Source organism: Abramis brama, assembly GCF_963993115.1.
Source record: "Abramis brama genome assembly, chromosome: 1".
In the NCBI taxonomy this organism is placed as follows: Eukaryota; Metazoa; Chordata; class Actinopteri; order Cypriniformes; family Leuciscidae; genus Abramis; species Abramis brama.
The window spans coordinates 29,760,364-29,784,925 of NC_139963.1; the positions used below are offsets into that span (position 1 = coordinate 29,760,364).

General features: G+C 38.1%; 1 protein-coding gene across 3 annotated transcripts in view; it reads right to left on the reverse strand.

Annotated features, from left to right (window-relative positions):
• Positions 1-1,076: 1,076 nt before the first annotated feature.
• kcnh6a (potassium voltage-gated channel, subfamily H (eag-related), member 6a) overlaps positions 1,077-24,562 on the reverse strand; it is a 37,395-nt gene continuing 13,909 nt past the window's right edge. For 2 of the 3 annotated variants that reach the window (XM_084128777.1, XM_084128779.1), the window contains exons 6-16: positions 23,879-24,081; positions 7,964-8,389; positions 6,453-6,870; positions 5,762-5,961; positions 5,248-5,500; positions 3,669-3,862; positions 3,468-3,564; positions 3,079-3,372; positions 2,127-2,310; positions 1,836-2,034; positions 1,077-1,494 (exon numbers count right to left, since the gene is read on the reverse strand). In XM_084128777.1, coding sequence (XP_083984903.1) covers positions 1,225-1,494; positions 1,836-2,034; positions 2,127-2,310; positions 3,079-3,372; positions 3,468-3,564; positions 3,669-3,862; positions 5,248-5,500; positions 5,762-5,961; positions 6,453-6,870; positions 7,964-8,389; positions 23,879-24,081 — 2,738 coding nt within the window. In that variant the 3' untranslated portion in view covers positions 1,077-1,224. The remainder of the gene's footprint in view (positions 1,495-1,835; positions 2,035-2,126; positions 2,311-3,078; positions 3,373-3,467; positions 3,565-3,668; positions 3,863-5,247; positions 5,501-5,761; positions 5,962-6,452; positions 6,871-7,963; positions 8,390-23,878; positions 24,082-24,562) is intronic. The other variant, XM_084128778.1, reaches the window with a different exon arrangement.

Consider the following 24,562-nt stretch of genomic DNA (forward strand, 5'->3'; position numbering starts at 1 on the left):
AAATGCTATAATGGTATATTGCATAAAGTACTAAAACGCTGATTATAACTTGAAAATAATTATAAGCTTGACTATTTCAATATGAGTGCATCTCTAGTAAAAATGAAAATGAAGACAAAGAATATCGATAGCTTAAACCCAGTACAACATTAGTACTTCTTTATAAATAACATTTAATCTAAAAAATATGAATAATGACAGTTGTGTGCTTTTGGAAACCTTCACAGTCCAACAAAGGTTTCTAGTCATTTTACAAACATTCATCTGCTTACATTGCAGAGGTGAAATAAACTTTACTGATTTCATCTCAAAACGTGATTTACAAAAGCAGTCCTTCACTTTCCAATCAGAACGTCAAGAATTTGTGAGAAAATTCTCAGAGACACATCGCAAGTCTAAACACATCCACACACAGTCACACCACCCGTCAGCAGTTAAAATAACCACTTCAGTGACAGAAATATCATTTCATAACCCTGAATTCATGCCCATTTGGTTACTGAATCCAAATATACAAAGATTCATTTTGTGCCAGTCATTAAAGTCATTTGATGTAGTAATACAGTAGATTTGGGTTATACACACACACACACACACACACACACACACTATATATATATAATATACATATATATATATAATAGTTTAAAATGATAAAATCTATACATTGAAAAGAAAATCAAGCACATTTGCAATATCAGTATACACAAGCAATTCATAAAGCCCAGGTATATGTGTCATATTTGTCCTGGTTTCAGTGATGCTGCTGCCTCAGAGGATCTGCCTCGGAAAAACAGCTGACGCAAGAAGACAGGATGAAGTTTAGAACGTAAAGACAAATCTCAAACCAGACAAAAAATTTACAATTATTACATGATGGTGTCAAGTGATCATAATGTAGCATCTCTCTTTGACTCTTTGATCTTGTCTTTAATGCCAACTGTGCTTCTCTTCGTATTCGATAACAAAAAATGTTGAGAGGTGTTACCAAATACTCTCGCATCAGAGGAAAAAAATCCTGCTCTTAATGAGAAGGGATATGAGACAAAACACCTCAGAGATTCAGAGAAATCTACTTGTTCTCTACTGGACGCCCTTGTAACTAATGAGTAACATGAATGCATTTATTGCAGAAGTGCAATATTGAGCATATTAAAAAAAGGAAAACCATGAAAATGTGGTATATATGCGTCTTAGAACAGACAGTGGTCTGTTTTTTGGCCTCTAGCTTCCAGGTAAGACTGGATCAGACATGTGCCTCTGGATTTCTGGTGATCCCTCCAGTGTGCTTGGATTCTCCAGACTGTCCGGGAGCGATGGGAAGCGCAGGCTTCTACACAGCAGTCCCGGGGGCTGTAGATGAGGCTCTCCTGTGGGCACAGCCAGCTCTGTCTCTGGGGACATGGACATGGTGTCATTGGAGGCAACTGTTAGGTGGATCCCACTGGACAAAGAGTCTGGAGACTTCTCTTTGAAGCTGTCCAAGTCAGGGCTCTGTGTAATGTGGAAAACAGGTTCGGTTCAATACAGTCGTGCAACATGCTCACTACAATGATTAAAGAGCTAACAACAGAGATCAGTCTATCTCACTACAGTCGCTATATTACCAAAGTCTGAAAGAGGATTGTCATATTTGGGGGGTCATCAAAAAACTTTTTCAAAAGAGGGTTAAGGAGCACCTCAATTTTTATATGAGCGATTCATTTCTTCCTCCTTTTACTGTTTCCTCCTGTGCTATACTGTTTCATTGCTCATTAATGATAACTGATTAATCTATGTAATATGTGATTTACAAACCCATATGTAAATATCACACCCTCCCTCTCTCAACCTACCTTGCCAGGCGATGTACTGTCAGTGATCTGTAAAGAGGGCATAGTGGTGTGCGTTGCTGTGGTGTACAGGCTGGCGGGGTGAGCGGGGTGGGCCAGCGGTTCTGGGGAAACTGCGCTGTAGGCGGGGGGCACAGGTGCTATCTGCCTCTGCAGCAACTGCAGGATCACATTTATATCCGCTGTCATCCTGGTCTCCAGTCTTTAGAGAGAGAGAGAGAGAGAGAGAGAGAGAGGTTTGAAGGCAAATGCAGACTTTGCATTTAAAGCTTGTTTTTTCTCTGGATGTCGGACCTGTTGAGTTGCGACTGCAGCAGCTCCAGGCGGGTTTGCAGTTGGTTCGGTCTGTCCTCAACACAGGGGCTGTGATGGTGGTAGCAGGCCTGCACTGCAGAGGAATGTCTCTGACTCTCTGAGTACTGACTGGCCCTGCGGTCGGGCAAATAGCTGTATAACCCCGACACATTCAGAGGAGCTGCTGTATGGATGAAGAATGACAGAATAATGGACAAGTTAAAGACAGAGAAGACCAAAATGATTAGAAAATGTTACAAATTTGCAGCTAAATACCAATTTGCATACTTCTACCAAGTACAATACATACATACTGCACTGGCTAAGGTAAAGGTGGCATGATTTTTTTTTCTAAATGTATTTGCATGTTCTAGATCGTATCCATGCATATTGACGATTCCCTTTTTTTGTTGACCTCATAGTTTTTAATAAAAATTCCCAAAAAAGATTTTTCTCATAAATTAATAGTACTATTGAAAATTGTTTAAAATAATGTTATATCAGTAGCCCAATAAGAGTAAAATCTGTTTTATTTTATTCGCTTCATAGGATCACATGATCAGATGATTTCCACCTGCTCTACGTGATTTAAGCTGGATTCGAAACTCGGTGCAACACAGGCTCAATAGAGGCTCATTGCTTCTACCTAACTTTTTATGTTATGTACATTATTTTCATTCGCAATTGAGCTTCAGCCTTTTAGCGGCACTCACCAGTCATTTTATTTCCGAACTACTGTGCATGAACATGCATGAACCAGCTTAATAAAATGTTGGCACTGTCACTTTTATCCATTCTGGAGAAAATCGAACGTTAATCAAACTTACTGGAAATTTCACTTTGAAACTGCCGCAAAATGTACAAGAAGCAACGTAATAACATTTTTACAAAAATGTCACCACAGGCACATATTTTTCATGATATTATGTTCAAGAAGCACCAATCCTTCTACCTGTGTACGGATGTGCCCCTCCCAGTGTTCCTCCCGTGGCAGAAGCTGTGCTGTTGCCCGAGGGCAGATGGCTGACTGCAGAAAGGGAGTATTCCTGCATCTCTGTCCCTGGTGAGTATATCTCCCTTCGGTCGGACACCAGGGGCTTCATGTCCTCCTCACTGGACAGGGAAACAGCACTGGCATTGCTGCATAACTCATCCCAGTGTGGGAGCGGTATCGCCCCCCGATGGTTCCCCACAGGGGAACAGGACTGGACTGGGTACGTGTCCATTCCATCTCGGTCCATCCCATCTGGGTGATGTAAGAGAGAAGAGAAAGATCAAAATAGTATAGTAATGCAGCAAAATAATTGTTGCGGCCCTCGTAGACTAGATAGGCACCATTACCAGGCCGATTTCGCTGTAGGTGGTTCCTCCGGTGTCTGGGCCGACGGTACCCACAGTCTGAGTCCTCGCTTGGGGTTTGATGCATGATTCTGTCTGCCTGATACACACAAGCTTCAGTAACTCACATAATTACAGAACACGTACAGAAACATGAATAAAGACTTGCTATCATCCAATGTATTGTGTGTTTGAGTGGCTTACATCTCGAAGGTTGAATGTGATTTCCAGGTTGCTCCAGAAGTTGTCTGAGAAATCGGGGTACATGTCCAACACTTCCAGCAGGTCGTCTCTCAGGATCTTGTGCAGATCACAGTACGTCAGAGCCCTCACGTCTGCACTTGATTTCCCTGGCCTGGCGTATAGACTGATGGGCTCCCCAAAAATATCATTCTTACCTACAGTGAAAACAGGACGAGAGGCAGGAGGCTGGAATAATTAGAAGAGAATAGAAATAGAGAAAGAAGAACAATCACAATTGGGTGCCAAATACTGTAGGTGTCACATCCACCAGCTCACTAGTCCATTGGCACCACTTCATGGACTACATTTCCCAGAATTCACTGCCCGGTCTCATCATCCCTGATTGTTCTCAGCTGTTTCTCATCACATTGTCAGTCCCTATATAAGCCTGGTTCATTCAGGGTATATTTACACGACAATGATGTGCTAAAAACGGAAAAGTTTTTTCTTTGTACAGATGACAGCTTTATAAAAACGATTCCCAGCCACACAAATCTGTGAAAATGCTGTATATATGCATGCCGGACAAGTAGTTGGCGATGTCACTTTTTAAAGAAAGACTACACGCACATATGCATTTTTCTCCCGAACGCACAAGCCTATAGACACAAATTACATAATCTATCTTTTTTTTGTCCAATTTTCTTTCTAAGGATGTTATCTTGATAATACTGTATTATTACTTTGTCTTCTGGGTAAATTTCATCTCCACAAAGCCAGAACCATTCACTGTAATCCCAATTTCAGAATGTTCTCCTCTGATATAAAGTCTCTTTTTACTTCCTTTAAGAAAATGCCACAAATGCTTTGAAAACATATATCATCCTTGAGTCTATTGTAAAGAACCTTTAATTTCTCATGATGACAAAATGTTATACTGTGTTGATTTGTGTAATTCTTATAAACTACTTGTGATGAATCATGATGTCCGTATGCCCCCCTTATTTCTTACTGTTAATATCTGTATCCTTTCATTTAAAAAAAAAAAAAAAAAAATGAACGGCCAAAATGCATAAAAAGTCTTCCGTTTTTAGTTAAAAGCGGTGTTGTGTAAACAGCCCCTAAGTCACTCTTGGCTAAGTCTTGTTTGTGTCACCACAGAATTTCGTGAGCGCTCTGTTTTTCATGTTTATGGTTTTGACTTTGACTTTTGACCTTTATTGGATTACGTCTTTGGATTGCCTTTTAATAAAATACTGCATTTGGATCCTTAACCTTGCGGATCCTCAACGTATTGTATGTTGGGACCCTACACTGCTGACACAATATAATTGTAATAGTATTTCACAATAGTAGTGTTTTACTGTATTTATGATCAAATAAACGTTTGATGAGCATAAGATACTTCTTTAAAACAAAATATGTAAACATAAGCAGATAAGATCCAGTTACACCAACTTTCTGTGCAAAACTGAAACAATAAATGTGGTTTACTAAAGTTGTTAAGGCAGCAATTAAACTTTATTTTTCAAGCTGAAGTGAGTTCAAATGAATGAAGAATGAAGTAAAAGATAAAGACAGAATTAGACAGAATTCCAACCTAAAATGGCCACCACCACATCCTCTCTGAGGATCTCTATGGAGCCGCGGGAGATGAAATATAGTGCGGTCAACACGTCTCCACTGTGCACCAGAGTGTCTCCAGGTGGGGCATGGGTGGTCTTAAAACGCATGGCCAGAGCCCGCAGACAACCCTTGCTCGCCCCCCGGAATGCCTTACAGTTCTGCAGCAGACTGCGGTTCAGATGCAGACAGATGTCAGCTTGCAGACACTCCGGAAAACCCTTTAACACCTGGGAGAAAAGCAATATTGAAGAAATTTCACATTTTTATTAAAACAATTAAAAAATAAATAAAATTCGCCCCCAGAAACTGACCAGGAGTTTAAAAAGTAGCATATCAAGTACAAAGCATAAAATTAAAACTTTTTTTCCTATGGAGGAGCTTTATAACATACAGTTGGGGGGCCTGGAAGCCTGTGGAGGGTGTATATAAGTGATTGTATGTACTGTAATGCTGCAGGTTGAATTGCAGGGCATGTGGGTTTAACTCACAGCGTTCATGTCGATGCCATTAGTATAGGACCAGGCGTGCTGGAAATATTCCTCTAGTCGTTGCCGAAGGCCTCCTGGGATCTGATGGAACCTGATGAACTCTTTCACTCGTAGCATCTGAGTGTGGTAGCGAGCTGTGCCTGAATACAACCTCTGAATTATAGCAGACACATTGCCAAAGATACTGGCATACATCAGGGCTGGAAAGGAAGAAGATCAAAGACTATCATCAGCAAAGAGAATGGTACAAACAATATTTTTATTTATTTATTTATATTATATACACACTACCGTTTCAAGTTTAGGGTAATTTTTGAATGAAATCTCTTATGCTCAACAAGGCATTTATTTGATCAAAATACAGTAAAAACATTTCTAATTATTAATGTTGAAAACAGTTGTGCAGCTTAATATTTTTGTGGAAACCCTTATTCATTTATTTCAGGATTCTTTGATGAATAGAAAGTCCAAAAGAACACTATTTATTTGAAATAGAAATATTTTGTGACTTTATAAATGTCTTCACTGTATTTTTTTAAGAATCAAATTAATGTGTCTCTGCTGAGTAAAAGTATAAAAAAAATTTTTTTAAAGTCTTACTGACCACAAACTTTTAAATGGTAGTGTATAATAATGTTTAAGATTTGAAGACTTAGTTTTCATGTCTAATATAGATAATGAGTGCACTTACAGCCAATGAGCATGACACAAATGGAGAAAATCTTCTCAGGGTTGGTGTTAGGAGAGACGTTTCCGAATCCCACACTGGTCAAACTACTGAAAGTGAAGTACAGTGCAGTTACATATTTGTCCTTGATGGAGGGGCCGGAGAAGGAGTCACTGTCATTGTAGCGCTTGCCAATCTGGTCGGCCAGGTTGTCCAGCCAGCCGATCTTCATGCCTCCGATACGGGCAGAGCTGGTGCGCTCCACATTGCCAATGGCGTACCAGATGCATGCCAGCCAGTGGGCGATGAGGGCGAAGGTGCACATGAGGAGGAAGAGAACTGCTGCGCCATACTCAGAGTAACGGTCCAGTTTCCTCGCTACTCGCACCAATCTCAGCAGCCGTGCAGTCTTTAGAAGGCCAATCAGAGTGGTGGTTTGAGGCTGGAAGGAGGAGTTTGAGAGGATTAGTGTGCATTTCATAACAATCACTCTTATTTTTTATTTGTCTGCATGGTTGTGGCGGAATGGTTTTTATGACCTTCTTTCTTCTATGGCACACATAAGTGGAATCTCTGAAGAAGTCCTAGCCACTTCTGTACATGTAATGAAAGGACCTGAAAGGACTTTTCAAAAAGCACCGTAAGACTACCAAAGACTTCTGAATTGATTGGATAACTTTATGTGAGGAACAAATCATTTTTCACAAATAACATTTTCTCCACTGAACTGTGAACTGCAGTGTTTTGCAGTCAGTGATTTGAACAAGTCATTCAGGCCAGATTTATGAACTGGATCAAACGATTCATTAAAAAAGATCCGACTCAAAAGAATGATTCATTCACATATTGGACATTACTACTACTCTCATGAACTCTTGACTAGGGCTGATATCAGGATTTGAGACCTAAATTTTGGTCTGTTCCTCATTCAAATCAATCATATGGCTTAAGTAGCCTTTTTATTAAGGGGGTGAGGAAATAATGAACGAATATCCCTTTGAGAGCTGCTAAGCACTTAAAAGATCGTCATTTTCAAGAACAATCTAGTCAATGTGAGTTTAAACATAAATCTAAAAACGCACAAATGCTTCCAGTGTGTTTATATGCAAATCCATACTTACATAAAAAAATTAATCACTATAATCAGACTCTGGTTTTCAAGAGCAAAAATGGCAGATTTCAAATGAAATACTTCTGGAAACCGTTACTGAAAGAAGTAAGCAATAAGTATGAATTATTAACATATGAACATATGAATTATTAAAATGGCTGCTGTTTCATCATTCTGTGAAGGTGACCTTCCTCAATATGGCAGAATCTACATGCGAATAAATCATTCAGCATACCAAACACAATCAAAATTATTACACTGCGATCAATATTCTAGATGATTCATTGCTTAGTCTGAGTGGTTCTTCTAAAGGTAGAATGCTTAACAATTGTACGTTCTGTTCTAGCTGTACATCTGAAATATCATATACCATATTATATACATATATTCATTTACCACCTAGTTAGCACATCACAATCCTCACCTCATCTGAACCTGATCTGAAAATGAGCAGGTCGAAGGGAACCGCAGCCACAATGTCTATGAGGAACCAGCCCTTGAAGTAATGCTGAGCGATGCGAACGGGATTGCTGACAACCTCGTCGTTGTGATTGACATAAGTGGTCCTGAAATTGATGAGGATGTCGATAATGAACATGACATCCACCACCAGGTCCACTACGTTGAGGGGGTTGCAGGTGTAGCCGCAGGTGCGCCTCCTCTCGTCCTCCTGCTCGTTGAGGAGAAAGGCAGCCGAGTAGGGCGTGAAGACGGCCGTGTAGAGCACCAAGAGTAGGATGATCCAGTCCCATACTGCTTTGAACGGGCTGTAGTGGAGGATTGTCCACTTGTGGATGCGTGGAGCTTGAAGCTTGTACTCGGGAAGCACATCTGCCCCGAGTGACAGTACCTGGGAAGAAAAGGAGAGATGTTCAGAGGATGTCATGGAGTATCTTTAATTGAAATTCCATTGATGCAAAGGGTCAAGGTTAGTATCGCCGACAGTTTTGCTGGCAGATTTCATAACTACAACATTCATAACTACTTTTTGTCAATTGAAATAAAGCTGAAATAAAATAAAGGTAACACTTTACAATTAGGTTCATTAGTTAACATTAGTTAACTACCTTAGTTATAACATGAACTAAGAATGAACAATACTTTTTCAGCATTTATTAAAGGGATAGTAGAAAGTATTAAAGCGATAGATAGACCAAAATAAAAATTAGCCCATGATTTACTTACCCTGAAGCCATCCTAGGTGTATATGACATTCTTCTTTCAGACGAATACAATCGTTGTTATATTAAAAAATGTCCTGGCTCTTCCAAGCTTTATAAAGAGAGTGAATGGCTGGAGAAAATTTGAAGACCAAAAAAGTGCATGCATCCATTATTAAAGTAATCCATATGGCTCCAGGGGGTTAATAAAGGCCTTCTGAAGTGAAGCCATGCATTTATGTAAGGAAAATACCCATATTTAAAACTTTATAATCTATAATCACTAGCTTCCGACAGACGGCCGTACGAATCGATTTACGGTGGAAGACTAACCCCTGACCCGACGCACAGCGTAATGGCGAACACGGAAACTCAGAGGAAAGAGCAAAACAAAACACCGGTCACGAATCGCAAGTCGACTTGCATAGTATGCGTATGGTCGTCTGTCGGAAGCTAGTTATTTTAGATTATAAAGTTATAAATATGGGCATTTTTCTTACAAAAACCCATGGCTTCGCTTCAGAAGAACTTTATTAACCCCCCGGAGCCGTGTGGAGTATTTTTTATCATGGATGGATGCACTTTTTTGGGCTTCAAATTTTCTTCAGCCATTCACTCCTATTATAAAGCTTGGTAGAGCCAAGACATTTTTTTATATAACTCCGACTGTATTCGTCTGAAAGAAGAATGTCATGTACACCTAGGATGGCTTCAGGGTGAGTAAATCATGGGCTAATTTTCATTTTTGGGTGAACTAACTCTTTAATCTTAGTTGATATTAATTTCAACATCTACTAATACGTTATTAAAATCAAAAGTTGTATTTGTTAACATTAGTTAATGCACTAAACCAGGGTTCACCAATCTCGGTCCTGGAGGGCCGCTGTCCTGCAGAGTTCAACCCCAATTAAACACACCTGAACCAGCTAATCAAGGTCTCACTAGGCATACTAGAAACTTTCAAACAGGTGTGTTGGAGCTGGTTGGAGCTAAACTCTCCAGGACCGAGATTGGTGAACCCTGCACTAAACTAACATGAACAAACAATGAATGACTGTATTTTTATTAACTAACATTGACAAAAATGTATTAATACTGTAACAAATGTATTGCTCATTGTTAGTTCATGTTAGTGTCAGGACTCTGGTTTGATCATCAGCCTTTCTGTTGTGTTTGAATGTGACTTGGTTGTCAGTTTCTCTCACTCTGCCATCACAGCTGCACCTCATTCTAATCAGTTCTCCTTACACACACACACCTGTCTCCCATTTTGCATTGATTTTCTCCACTACTTATGCTTCTCTCTTTGGGTGCTTTCACACTTGGTTCGATTGCCTGTTCCGAACCCGAGTTCGATTGCTTCCCCCCTCCCCCAGCCCCCGATGGACTGTGTTCACATTATATTATTTGTATCCGAACCGCGGTACGCTTGCGTCATCAAACTGCAGCTGGCGCGTACACGTGTTGCTTGGTAACCGCTATGAAAAAGCGTCAAAATGGATAGAATTGCTCGCTTCACATTTCTTCTTCTTTTTTTGAACCTTTGGTTTTGTTTTCAAAGAAAAGATACAGAAACACACTTGCGTCTGTCTGCCGCAAAAGTATTAAAACCGTTCCAAAGACAGCGGGATGTCCGCCGAAGACAATTTTTGTGGAGGCAAGCAGAAATCATCTCTCTGCTTGCAGTGCGTCAATCCCGCTTTTCGTCAAGGTAAGTGTATATAGACCCTTTTACAGTTGTTAAACACACGCACGCAGGCACGCACCACATTATATGTCATCAATAGCGGTTCACTTCCGCGATTTGGTACGATTGCGTTCATATCAACAGCGAACCGTACCCGAGTTCACATGAACCGTACCCCAGACCACCTTTTTAAGCGGACTCGAGTACGGTTCGCGGGTGCGCACCCGAGTTCGGAAAACAGCGTTCACATCATCCAAACGAACCGAACTCTGACGTCATTCGAACCCGGGTGCGCACCAAAAGTGCTAGTGTGAAAGCGCCCTTACTTTGCTTCTCTGGCAGTGTGTCTTGGTTATGGTCCGTTTCAATACGGTCTTAAAACAGTCTTGTTCTAGTCTTGCCCAGTTTACATGCATTGTCTGTTTATTTAATCTTGTTTTTTCCCTGTCTGATTTGACCAGTCCGTGTATTCAGTCCAGTTTCGGCTCACTCACCTGGTTTCGATTTTCTGCTCTTGTTTTGGACTATTGCCTTAGCTCTACCCTGGGGATGTGGTTCTCCCTCTAGTTTTGACTCCTACTGGGTTCCGTTTCTGCATATCTTCTCTCCCTTGGGATTGTTACCTCGCTGAACTGACTTTTGACTTTTCTCCTGCCTGCCCCTTGGATTTCGCCTCTGCCCTGCCCTTTGCTCGGTGGCTCGGCTGCAAATTATATTTGTGTTTTGTTTTTTCTTTGCATTCTGGACAATAAATTGAGTGAACTGCTAATCTGCTCTTGGGTCACTTTTTCATCCCATAACAGTTAGTTAATACATTAACAAATGTTAATTAATGAACCTTATTGTAAAGTGTTACCAAAATAAATGTAAATATTAGTTGAAAAACTTAAACTAAATAAAAATTAGAATGAACTGAAATGGGTTGAAGCACTAAAATGACAAACTGAAAATAAAATAGCAATAAAAAACTAATGAAAATGACAAAAGCATTAATTAGCATAACAAAATTGTTGGCGCTGATAGCCTCGTGGGCAAGTGCGCCGTTGTGCTTCGGGTGACCTCAGTTCGAGTCCCGGGTCGTGGACCTTTCCTGATTCTCTCTCTCTCTCTCTCTCTCTCTCTCTCTCTCTCTCTCTCTCTCTCTCTCTCTCTCTCTCTCTCTCTCTCTCTCTCTCTCTCTCTCTCTCTCTCTCTCTCTCTCTCTCTCTCTCTCTCTCTCTCTCTCTCTCACCTCACTTCCTGTCTACCTACTGTCTTATCCTAATAAAAGGCAAAAATGCCAAAAATAAATCTTTAATATATATAAGCATAACAAAATTACAAAAATGTAATTAAATTAAAACTAAAAACAAATCTTCATTGATATTAATAAAAAAACATAATAGCATATAAATAATACCTACTAATATAACACTAACTGTAACTCGATCTAAAATTAGCTGTGTATTCAGACATAAGGCAATATGAATTGTATATATTTCCTTATATTATAGTAATGCATATATAAGGAATGCATATATAGCTAATGCAATTATTCAAACAAACATGCCTACTACAAGTTGAAGTCTATGAGTGACAGTGTAAAATGTCAGAATATACCTCAATAGACCCAAACACACACACACACACACGAGGAGATACAATGGACACTAGATGATATCTTGCTCAAAGGCATTTAAAAAAAAACAGACATTTCACTTTGAACTGCTTTGAACTGTATTGTCAGATCTCATTTTAACCCAGAGCACGAAACATCTGCAGACATCTGCTCATCTTTCATGCTTTGTTCTTCAAGATATAAGCCTCCTCTTCCTCTTGACATGTGCCATTATTAAAAGGAAGGCCAGCAGCCATGTCCTACAGACAAGAACCAATTCTAAAGGGCACGGACTGAAGAAACGCGCCACAGGGGGTCTGTCTCTGAGCCGAGTGTATGTTAATCGACCACACACACACACACACACACACACACACACACACATACACACACACACACACTTAAAAAGTATGATCTAAGTAGTCTGTATGACTTGATCTGCCTCTGAAGTCACACAACAGCTTTGTGTGAGGAACAGAGCCATTTTAAATCAAACACGGCAACATGACACACCTTTTTTCACCTAGGCCTTTTTCATAGCAGCGCCTTGACAGGTATAAAAGCGAGGCTGTGAGGGTGTTTTCAAGCTGATCACTTATAATTTTCCACAGCTTATGTTGACTGGAGTTTTTTGTCTACTGAAATTTCTTGGAAAGATGTTTTTGCAGTGTTTCGTAAGCAGAACAATCCAAAAACACATTAAATAACAGTACAACCCACTGTAGAGATGTATGTCACTCACAGCCCCCATTAAAACAGCCCCTCAATTCCCATTAAAAATCAAAGATTGCGCTTCCGTGTATAAGGTCTTTGGCACAGATTTGACGTCATGACTTATGTCGAAAAGACACTTAAAAACCAATGAGGTTTGAAGTTATTGACATCCAAACTTCACTATTCACAGTCAACTATTTCACATTCTCTCGGACATTAATAGCTAAGGTTTGTATTGTGTTACTGAGAGGCTTTGCAATGTGGTCTGGATCAGTTCATCCATTCACATTCACGTCACGTCAGAACAGACTCCAGCTTCCAGTTACCTCCCTCGACTCTGATCAAAGATCAATCGCTGGCCATGGCTCTTAAAAACAAGGGTCCACAAGAGGATTTTCATAGAGATGCCATTTTGTTTTGTTTTTTCAGAAAACAATTCTTAAAAGAACCATTTCTTATTTTTGCAGTGTGAAGAATATTTTAATAATCTAAAGGACTTTTAGGTTCTTTTTCCACTATGAAGAACCTTTTGTGCAATAGAAAGTTCCATGGATGTTAAAGGTTCTTTATGAAACCATATATGCCAATAAAGAACCTTTCATTTTTAAGAAAGAGCAAGAAACTTCACTGTACATTGTATCTAATAGAGACAAAAATCCCCCAAATAAATAAAAAAATAACCAAAGTTAAGACATTATGCAACAAGCATTTTATTTTTATTTTTATGTCCAACACATTATGTCAACAAGTATGCAGCTGGGCTATATATGTAACAGCTGAACTGTTTCACACTGAGACCTATTTTCTGCCAGAGCTTTTCCCCAACAGAAAATCACTCCTTTAATACACCATTAGCAGCCCATGATTACTGCTTGCACAGACGACCATGGCAACCACTGGCTGCCATGGAAACTACAATCGGAGAACATCAGTTGAACGGAGAACATCAGTCATGTGGAAAAAGTTGGTCGATTTTTTGGGGAAAGTGTTCTTTTGAAAGAGTTCTAAACAGTTGTCATGGTATTGCAAATGCTACATTCAAGCATTGATAATAAAACCTCAAACCTAGTAGGCCTACTGCAATCTAATTTTACCTAGTACCTAGTACTAATTTTCTTGTTGAAATTAGTATGCATTGCAGGTTTCCTTTCTTTTTCTTTTACACAAATTTTAGAACACATGTCAACCTAATGCAAATCACAGCCTTATGCATTTTCACTGTCAAAGAAGAAATGAATGTGAAGAGGCATGTCTTTTTCTTATTTTCAGACGGTTTGAATCTAATTCAGGGCTTTTACTTTCCTTTAGCATTTAAGGGCTCAGAATTTCCTTTGTTTAAGCAGATGAATGGCTTCATTTAAGCAAATAATAGATTTATTGAACAGAGTTTTAATGTAATTTACCTGCCGCCACTTACTATCTATTTAAGCTGATGCAGCTTAATATGATAAATGTTTTAGTTCATTAGTCATATCACATGCCATTAAATGAGAAAGTACATCTGTAACGTTTGCAAAGTACACATCCATTCATAAAATCTTTCTGAATATAACATTTATGTGCATGCCACATAAACTGCAGTCTCTACTGACCGGTACGACAATGAGAGGCTCCTTGTCCATGTTGTCCAAGGTGTCAAGCTGACTCACAACATCCACTGCAAAACTGATTCTTCAGAAAGAGAAGAAACTCCACAGTCTCTACCTCCAAACAGACATGTCATCTTTACCACACACATACTGAACAAATACACCTGATCTAAAGAGAGAAAGAAAGACAGTAGTACTGGATAGATGGGACGATGGCAGCTTTCCTAATCCAAGGGAACAAAAAGATGGATTGCTGAACAAACAGGCTAAACTGCCTAAATGCACCAATTTACAGGGGAAAAAATCGACAGGAAAGGGTGTGGTGAGGGAGGGTGTGGAACATTTCCAACAGGTCTCAGGTCAAACCAAATGAGAACTAAAAAGGCTGAAAGAGTCTCACAAACTGATTAGTTGTTAAAGTACAGCATGGGGGGTTATTATTGCTTCAGTTTGGTAATGTAGAAAGATTTTTTTAGCTTAAATAAGATCAGTGCATCTGCAGGTGAATGGAGAAAAAAATGCTCAAAATCCTGAATGAAACTGAATGAAAACCACAATCTTAAAAATAAAGGTTCTTAATTGACATTGACAGTTCCATGAAGAACCTTTAACATTCATGGAACATTTCTGTTGCACAAAAGGTTATTTATACAGTAAGAAAAGGTTCTTCAGATAATTAAAATATTCTTCACACTAAGAAAAGAATGGTTATTTTAAGAATTGTTCACTGAAAGTTTTTTTGGGTTCTGTTGCATTGCGACTAAAACCACCCAATTTTTTTTTTTTTTTTTTAAGAGAGAAGTCCACAAAGTTCTGTCAAAATATATATTTATCTTTATCTTCATGGTGTAGTTTTCATTCAGTGTGCAAACAGCACCTGTCATTTATCTTGCATAAGTAATATGAAATATTTTGCGTTATTTTTCCAGAAATGTATTCCAGAAATCCTAAAATAAATATTGAAAATGAAAATGTAGCAATAGCAAGCTAATGTTTTCAGTCAGTATAGACCATCCCTTATGTACTGTAAACTGCTACTGTTCCTGCACAGTATCTATAGTTTAACTTACAGTATATCTGTAGTAAGACCAGAGTAAACACAGGTTTAAAAAACAACAACAACAACAAAAAACAGCTCCTCGTTAGGATGGTTGATCAACGTAACAACGATATCAAGCAACTATGGTATTTGGTTTGACAAATTGTAGCTTAAACAGCTTTTAAAGCAACTACTACTAGTTGTAATAAAAGTGAATCAGATCTATATAGAATAGATCTATAACTTTTCATCTAAATCACTACTGAATAAAATGACAAAGGAACGGTTGTGGCGAATGCCAAATTCTTTATGCTGTTGAAACTAAGGGTTCAAGTTCTAGCTCTTAAAAGGGGATGCACAGATTACAGCAATGCAGGTCTCTTACACAACAAGCAGATAGTCGAAGTCCATAGTAATCGATTGTCGAGTTCACGCGCGTGGATCATAGGTAACTAAATCTATGCGCGTGAACTCGACAATCGACTACTTTGGACTTCGACCGAAAACAGGATGTAAATACAGGTATGAGCGCTGGCTGAAAAAACATCATTTTTATTCATATCTTTCACATCTACTGCAGTCAGATTCACCCGTGTTCACTCTGAAGGAATCACTCACATTGACTGGGCACTTGTAATGACACATCAAGGATGTTAAGAGGCTAAAAGCAGGTTTAAAACTTGCCCCATTGAAGTCAACAGGGTGCAAATTTTAAAAAGAGGATAACACGCTGTAGGCAACACTGATTTTTGTTGTTGTTCTCTGTACTGACAGCACTCCAAATTTACAAAAAAATGAGCTCAATGTTAAAATTGACCGGAGTTCTCCTTTAAGTTATAGCAGCGTCTATTTACACTAAAGGCAAATAGTCAACCTTGTTGCCAAAGTTGATTTTCACTAACTCTGCCCACCAAAGATCAAATATTTTACTTTTAGTTCAAATAGCATTTTACTTTTATGTACTAAATAGCATCTATTAGTATCTGCACCTAGTGTAAATAGTGTATTTGTGATTTGCAAACAGTATCTATCACTATTTACAGAAAGTGTAAACAGCATCTACTTTTTTTACATTGTAAATAGACATTGCCTTGTTGTTCAGGAAGTCTCTTATCGTCTTATCGTTCAGGAAGTCTCTGAAGTTTTATCTGTCATCACACAGTACACATGTAAGTTTCTTGATTATGGTAGGGACTTTCCATATACTTATTTTTATACTGAGCTAATAATATTTCTAATTCTACCCCTGCACATCACATAAACCTTTCAAGATACATTAAGTCATTATTTTTCCTCATGGAGACCATTGCTAGGTACAGATTTTGCAATTAAAGAGCGTGTTTAAATGAACTTTTTAAGCCGATAATGCCAATGTTGTTTGTAGTTAGTTGTAGTTGTAGTTGTAGTAAACACATTAAACTGTTTTCACGGTTAGAAATGGCTTAAGAATAAACTGATCGGCACAGCTAGATTTTTGCCCAGTAAACCCTGATTTTGCCCGGCATGTACAGTAAACGCTTAACCTAAGTTATTTTGGCTTATTGAAGTCTGCATTTACAGGTATGTTATGTAACAGGAAGGCATCCTTACTGCAGATCAAACCAGAGTGTTTCACTGTAGGAGAGGAAGAAAATATATTGCACACTTTTTTGACCCAAAAAATTATAAAATGTGTTCCCATCTTATGCAGCCAAAGGAGAAATGGTACTGTTATCATTGAACTGAGTTATCATTGGTGCACATGTAAATATGCTCATTGTGTAGGCATCTGGTCTCCATACAATAGTCAAAATCTTTCCCACACACACACACACACACACACACAGTCTAATTGCTCCGTTTCATGTGGCAAAAAAAAGCCAGCAACCCTGAAAAGTGGTTATGAACAGCTCTCTCTCTCACACACACACTACAGCATAAGTTTTCAGTGAGGGTGAAGTATGCAGTCATCAAAACACAAATATGTCAATCCTCAATTTCAGGATCAATATAATGCAAATATGTTTGAGATTTAATACACTGTGCATATTTTATATATCTATTTTGTAACTATATCAACAGTTCCTCATCATGTGGAGTCACAGTCCTCTCTTATCAGTCTGCACATGTCAGTGGACACACAAACACGCTGTGTGAGCGCACATTCAAATCCATGTGGTGGTGAGATCCTAATGACAGAAGGTGCTCACATGCACATACACGAATTCACTGGAGCGAGATATCTGTGCTTATTGATATAATCTAACACTCTGTTTCATAATGATGGAACCAGGCAAATCCATTGCCACAGTCAGCACGCTGTCCACAGCCACAAACTTGGTGTGACACACACACAGACACTCAAAAGTAAAACATACACTCTGCAAAAAACATCACTAACAGCTTTACCTTGTACCTAAGGTCAATGTAACATTTCCATGATGTGTTTTTGGCACTATTTGTATTAACAAATCATTTCAAAAATTGCTCACAGCCTGAAGAAAATGTTTTAACACGCAACATTGCGCTTCAACATGCAAAACAAAAACATGATGAATGGAGAGAAGAAAGGAAAAACAAAGTAAAGCAAACTGAAAGAATGTGTTCACATGCAACCACAACAGACTAAACTAAAACAATGGGGAAGCAAAAAATAAAGATAAAACAATGACAACAAACAAAACAAACACCGTGAATGGCAATAAAAAACCTAAACATAAAAACTGGAAAAACAAACAAAAGTAAAATACGGAGATATACTACAAGTCACTACTACAAATAAAATTAACATATGGTGAACGGCACCAAGACAAAACAAAGAAATAAAGACAAACAAACTAAGGCAAAATAAAGGGCCACTGCTACAAATAAACTGAACATACGTCGAACGGCACGAAGACAAAACAAAGAAATAAAGACAAACAAATTATGAGGCAAAATAAAAGGACATGTCCTCAGGCAAAAACATGTCTCACAAGCCGCAAAAAGTCAACAGAGTCTGACACTGAAACAACACCAATAACAGTGATCTATGTGCGTGGCATCAGCTGTCAGTCAAATCCATCCAGGTCCTGACCTTTTTTTTTTTTTTTTTTTAAACCAGGTGTGGGAGGTTAAAATCAAGCAGAGTGAAAGAGAAACACAAAGCAGCGAAGGTAAGAAAAGAGAGTGGATGAGGAGGAGATGAATAAAGGTCAAGGCAAGTCTGGTACTTACAGGCTTAAGTTTCTGTTTCAAGCTCATGGTGGCATTCTCTGAGCAGTGCTGAGACAGACACACAGAGCACTGACACAGGGAAACACCGCCCTTCCACGCTCGCTCTCTTTTTCCTCACAAACACACACACACACACACACATACTGATAAAGGTGTGGAACGGACGACAGTCATCCTATTTGCATACAGATTAGTCTGCGTGGACACAATATGGATGTGATACATGCATTAAAAAAGATGTATTTCACACACACACTGTTTGCACTTATGTACACACATAACCTTTATTTTGTGCTCTGAAACCCTAAGTTTTTCACTTTCTTTTAATAGTTTTATTAATAAAACATGTTCTAGTGTAGTACAAGTAATAGTCATAAAATGAAATCTCAGTTTCAATGTAGAATTAGTAATTTTTGTAAAGATAGTGAATTGGTTGAGGGTGTGAATGATGTTCATGTATTGAATAGTGTCACTGTAACTACACTTCATATGCTTGGCACTGATATTCTGGGAGGCATAATGTCAATGCATTTGCCCTCTACAGCGGGACTGTGGCGTGCTTATGTCGTATACCTATTTACACTTACACTTATTATTAGAGCAATTATGCCGCATTGCTTCTTGATTTACTGGATTTATCTTAAGTAAAAGCAGGACAACTGGAACCTAATTTTTCTTGTCCTTCCAGATTTTTGTATACACTAGCATTTCAACGTTTGGGGTCAGTAAGAATTTTTATTTATTTTTTTAAGAAATTAACACTTTTCCTCAGCAAGGAAGCATTAAATTGATCAAAAGCGACAGTAAACAAGTTTTTTATTTCAAATAAATGCTCTTCTTTTGAACTTTCTATTCATCAAAGTATCCTACAAAAAGTATCACGGTTTCCACAAAAATATGAAGCAGCACAACTGTTATCAACATTGATAATAATTAGAAATGTTTCTTAAACACCAAATCAGCATTTTGCAATGATTTCTGAAGGATCATTTGACACTAAAGACTGGAGTAATGATGCTGAAAATTCAGCTTTGACATCAATAACATTTTAAAAAATATTTAAAAATAGAAAAATTATATTTTACTTTTGGATTGTATTTTTGATCAAATAAATGCAGCCATTGTGAGCATACTTTTGAGACTTCTTTCAAAAACCTAAAAAAAAAAAAACCTCTTACAGGAGGAGGAAGGAGAGAGAGAAGCAGGACCGAGAAAGGACCTTGAGCTAGGACTTGAACTTGGGTTGCCCAAAGCGCATCTGTGCCATATGTCAGATCTGCCCAATGGCTCCAACTGACTCCAGAGCTTGCATGACCTCTCTAATATTTCTAGTTTTTTTCTGTGATTGTAGGACCCCATGTACCAACAAAATTCATGATCATATTTGATTCAAAGGTTAATGCTCCTCACATGCGGACCAGTCTACTAAAAACAGTACAGCTGGTCACATAACTAGGTACGTCATGTTGTATAGACAAATCAATAGCAACAAAGATCAATGCAGATGATCATTTCCCTTCTTGCTCAGTGTCAAATCGAAGTCCAATTATCAAGCCAGAAATGGCCTGTTCTACCTCAGGACGTAATGCAAACACAAACTGCACATAGGCCTTAATACTATAATATCAAGCTGATGCTCACCGGGTCAATGAAAAGCTTCACACAAGTTATTTACATTAGCATCTTCAGAGTGGCTTAGTGAACATGCTAAATAATGGATTAAAAGAAAGCCAAAATGCAAAAAAGGTTCATGTCAGGGTTAGGTTTAGGGGTAGGGGATAGAAATGAGCTAAACATACAAACAATGAAAGTGTGCTAAAAAAAACTTGACTTGTGTGAATATTAGAAGAAAAGAGAAAAAGAGTGAAGAGAAAGAGATAGAAAGAGAGAATGAGAGAGTAGGTAGGAGGGCCAGAGAAAGAGAGCGTGTTTGCATGCACACTTTTGACAGATGTGTGTGCGGGTAGAGAAACAGACAGTCAGTGTATCTTTGGCCCCTGCTGTCACTGCCCTCTACATCCATTAGCCCTAGAAGCCAAGGTCACCAGCAGAGAGCAACCACGCACACACACACACACACACACACAGTCATCTACACACGGGTCATGCTCACGCAAATTAAAATGCCCTTAATACTTTCAAATATCTGTTTTTCTGTCCATACTATGGAAGCCAATAGTCACCAAAACTGTTTGGTCAAGAACTGAAGAAAAAAGTAGCTTGGAATGACATGAGGGTGAGTAAATGATGGCAGAATTGTCCATTTTTAATAGAACCATCCCTTTAAATAATAGTCTGTGAACTTACTCAAATATATCAAGATAGTTATGAGGAGGCTTAATGAATGTTGGAATGTGTCATATGCTGCATTAAAAACTAATACAGACACACACACACACACACACACACACACGCACAGGCTTTATGATTGGAATGTGCAAGCTGGCAGTAGATTTGTCAGCATGATTGATTTTTCCACTGGTAGGACAACACACAGTCTCCCCACGTGTGTCCATGGAGAGAGACGTCACCAATACAATCTCTTTCTCTCTGTCATTTTCACTGTCTTTCTTTGATTCTTCTACATTCTCGGCTGTACTGAACCCCTCTTTTTAGTACTTCACACACTTTATCTCTAAGCTTTGAAGACAATCTTTCAAGTTTTTATATAAACCATGGCACGAGGAGCCTGCACAATCTTTGCAGTCATTATGTGAAACATAATGTTCAGTAACTTGAACACACGAGCATGCATTCCAGTAAACCCGGTACACAGCAATAATCACACATAAAACACAGGGTTAGGAAAAGTGTGTCAGTGTGTGTCCGTTCCCTACATAACAGCCCAATAAGCACTGCCCACATCAGCACAGGACTCAGTGGTCCCCTGTAAATAGGTCACTAACTGCTTGTGTGGAGATGTTACAAAATAGTAAATCATGTAGATGATGTCATCAACCTTTTCATTGGCTGATGAGGATGAGTGAAAGCTTTTGTGATGTCAACTAGTGCAACTTTTGCAGTTTTGGTGTGTATACATCTTATTAAATGGAACTTAAATCTGTAAGGCCCATGAAACCATCAAATGTCAAGACTTTTTAAACCTTCAGATAAGGTTTTGTCAAGCTTTCATCGGTTTGTCTTAACAGACTTTCTTTTTCTAGTTCAAAATGACTTCACTCAATTTAGTCATTAACATGTTACATTGCTGTTACATTAAATTCTTTGAATTTTTATTCAATGAACTCTACATAGACACAATTAAAAAACAGAGTAGAATTCTGATTGCAAGATCGATTAAGAGATCTAGAGGCTTATATTTAATACATTTATGTATACAAATTTTTACTCATTAATTAATGATTTACATTAGTATGCTGATGACACTGTTATTTACACCACTAATTCTGATTTTTTACAAATTCATGATTTTAATTTGGTTAAAAAATGGTTTCATAACAATATGCTTATATTGAATAAGAGGAAATCTTGATGTATGATGTTTGGGACACACCGTTGTCATTCCTATCCTTCTGATTTGAATATTATTTTTGATGATGGCATTTCTCTTGCTAATGTTGATTCATTTAAATATCTTGGCCTTTGGATTGATCCTGAACTTACTTTTAAGCCCCATATTGATTATATTGTTAATAGAACATATTATTGTTTCCGTTTACTTTATCGCTCAATCAATTGTTTTACATTTCAAGTCAGGAAAATAATCGTTTCTCAGTTAATATTACCTCTTATTGATTATGCCGATATTGTTTATCAAAATACCCATGATATTCATCTTAAGCCTCTTAATGATGTTTACAATTCTTTGTGCAGATTTGTGTTAAGGTGTCCATTTCATACTCATCATTGTCATATGTATGAATTGCTTAATTGGTTGCATCCTAAATCTAAAAGACAATTCCATTGGCTTCTGTTTATTTTTAAATGTGTTTATTTTGTTTGTCCTTTTTATTTGAAACAATTTTTGATTCCAGATAGTTCTTCTTATTCTTATTCACCTAAAACTTTTGCAGTATAAAGCCCCTTTTGACTGGAATAATCTAACTGTTTCTCTGAGATCTACTACCTCCCTTAATCGCTTTAGGCTATCTTTATTTTCTTATCTTAAAATAACTTGTTCATGTTTTTTTTGAGAATTCGAGGATTTTCAGTTATTAACTGGTCTTATGTTGATGTTACTGATGTATGATATTGAGTTTTTGTATTTCATCTGTGGTTTGTGGGTGTGGGGGACAGGTCGAGCATTTCTTTTGTATTTTTGTAAGGTTGTTGGGTACTATACGGTTATCCGGACCACATGTGATGACCTACCCCAACCCCGCCCCTAAACCTACCCGTCACTGGGGTTACGACCAACCAAGAGCGGTTGTGGTCACATGTGGTCAGGTGTGGTCCGGATAACCATATAGTACCGGTTGTTGTGTTTTGTGTTATATTATTCTGTTTGTGTTTCTAGGACCCCCTTGAAAATGAGATGTTACATCTCAATGGGCTACTCTTAATAAATTCAAATTCAAATTCAAATTCAAACTATCATTCAAATGAATGGGTTCGGTAAGTTTTAAAAAAAAATGTAATGTATTATTTTATTCCTCAGGGATGCATTAAATTTACCAAAAGAGATTGTAAAGAATTGTTCATTGTTACAAAATATTCCTATTTCAAACAAATGCTGTTCCTTTGAACATTCTATTTATCAAAGAATCCTGAAAAAAAATACCAGGTTTATACAAAAATATTAAGAACAACTGTATTCATTATTTCAAGTAATGCCTCTAGAGCAGAAAATCATATTAGAATGATTTGTGAAGGATCATGTGACACTTGAAGACTGGCGTAATGATGCTGAAAATTCAGCTTTGCCAAATAAGGAATACATTTAAAACATATTCAAGTAGACAACTGTTACTCTAAATTGTAATAAAATTTCACAATATTACTGCATGTTTTACTGTATTGTTGATCAAATTAATTCAGCCAAAAGAGCATAAGAGACTTTAAAAAACTGTATAAAATCTTACTGACTGCAAACTTTCGAACAGTGGTGTATGTATGTATCATATTATAACACAGGATAACTGCAATTAATTTGATTATTGGTATATTGCACACACAATTTTGTTAGAATATAAATTATTCTAATTGTAACATGATTGACAGCCCTAATTTTCACGTTACTGAGGTTTCTACAATCAATAAATAAATCAAATGGCAAAATCAATAGGCCTCACTAAGGAAACAGAAACTAAAGGAACAAATGACTGAATCAGACAATACATTTGCATGAAAATGTGTATGAAATACGTTGCTGTGCTGTCAAGTACTTTTTAATATTACCTGTGTGACTTGAGTGACCTTTTCTGAGACGTTCTGTGTGCGGTCTTTAATCTTGCTGGGTGCTATGATCTCGATCTCAGTGGGGGAAGGTGGTCTGAGGCGGTCCGAGCCGAAAGATATCGTCACCTGAGGGATGTGGCCAATGGCACGGTGCCGCATCAAATCAGAGTCTGAGGTGGAGTTTAAGTTACTGGGCTTCAGATCTGAGAAAGAAATATCACCCTCTGATCAGTTTTCATCACAGTAGTCAAAAACAATACAAAAAAAACATCACAGGGTTTTTGATTAAAACAATGTCATGCCACGTGACTTGTACTACCATCCTGTATGCATCTGCCAATTGCATTGCCGGTTATGTCACTGTTTGAGAATGCAATAATGAAAATGATACCTATGAGTCTTATGGACACCTATACAGAGACAGAATAAAAACTTTAGAGCTCGCACACACACACATGCAGAGCGCCAGACGCATCAGGGGTGGCTGAGGGTAATCACAGTCGCACAAAAGCATTGATTAGGACTACAGCTACAGAAATAGGTCTGTCAGGCCGCCACATGTGCCCATCTCAGCAGGGAATCAACTAGTCTTATTCTGGACTTCCAGAGACTTAAATGGTACAATTTAACATATTCGAATGGGCCGCTTTGTTATGCTCATTATGCTTTGTGCTGCTTTTTGGA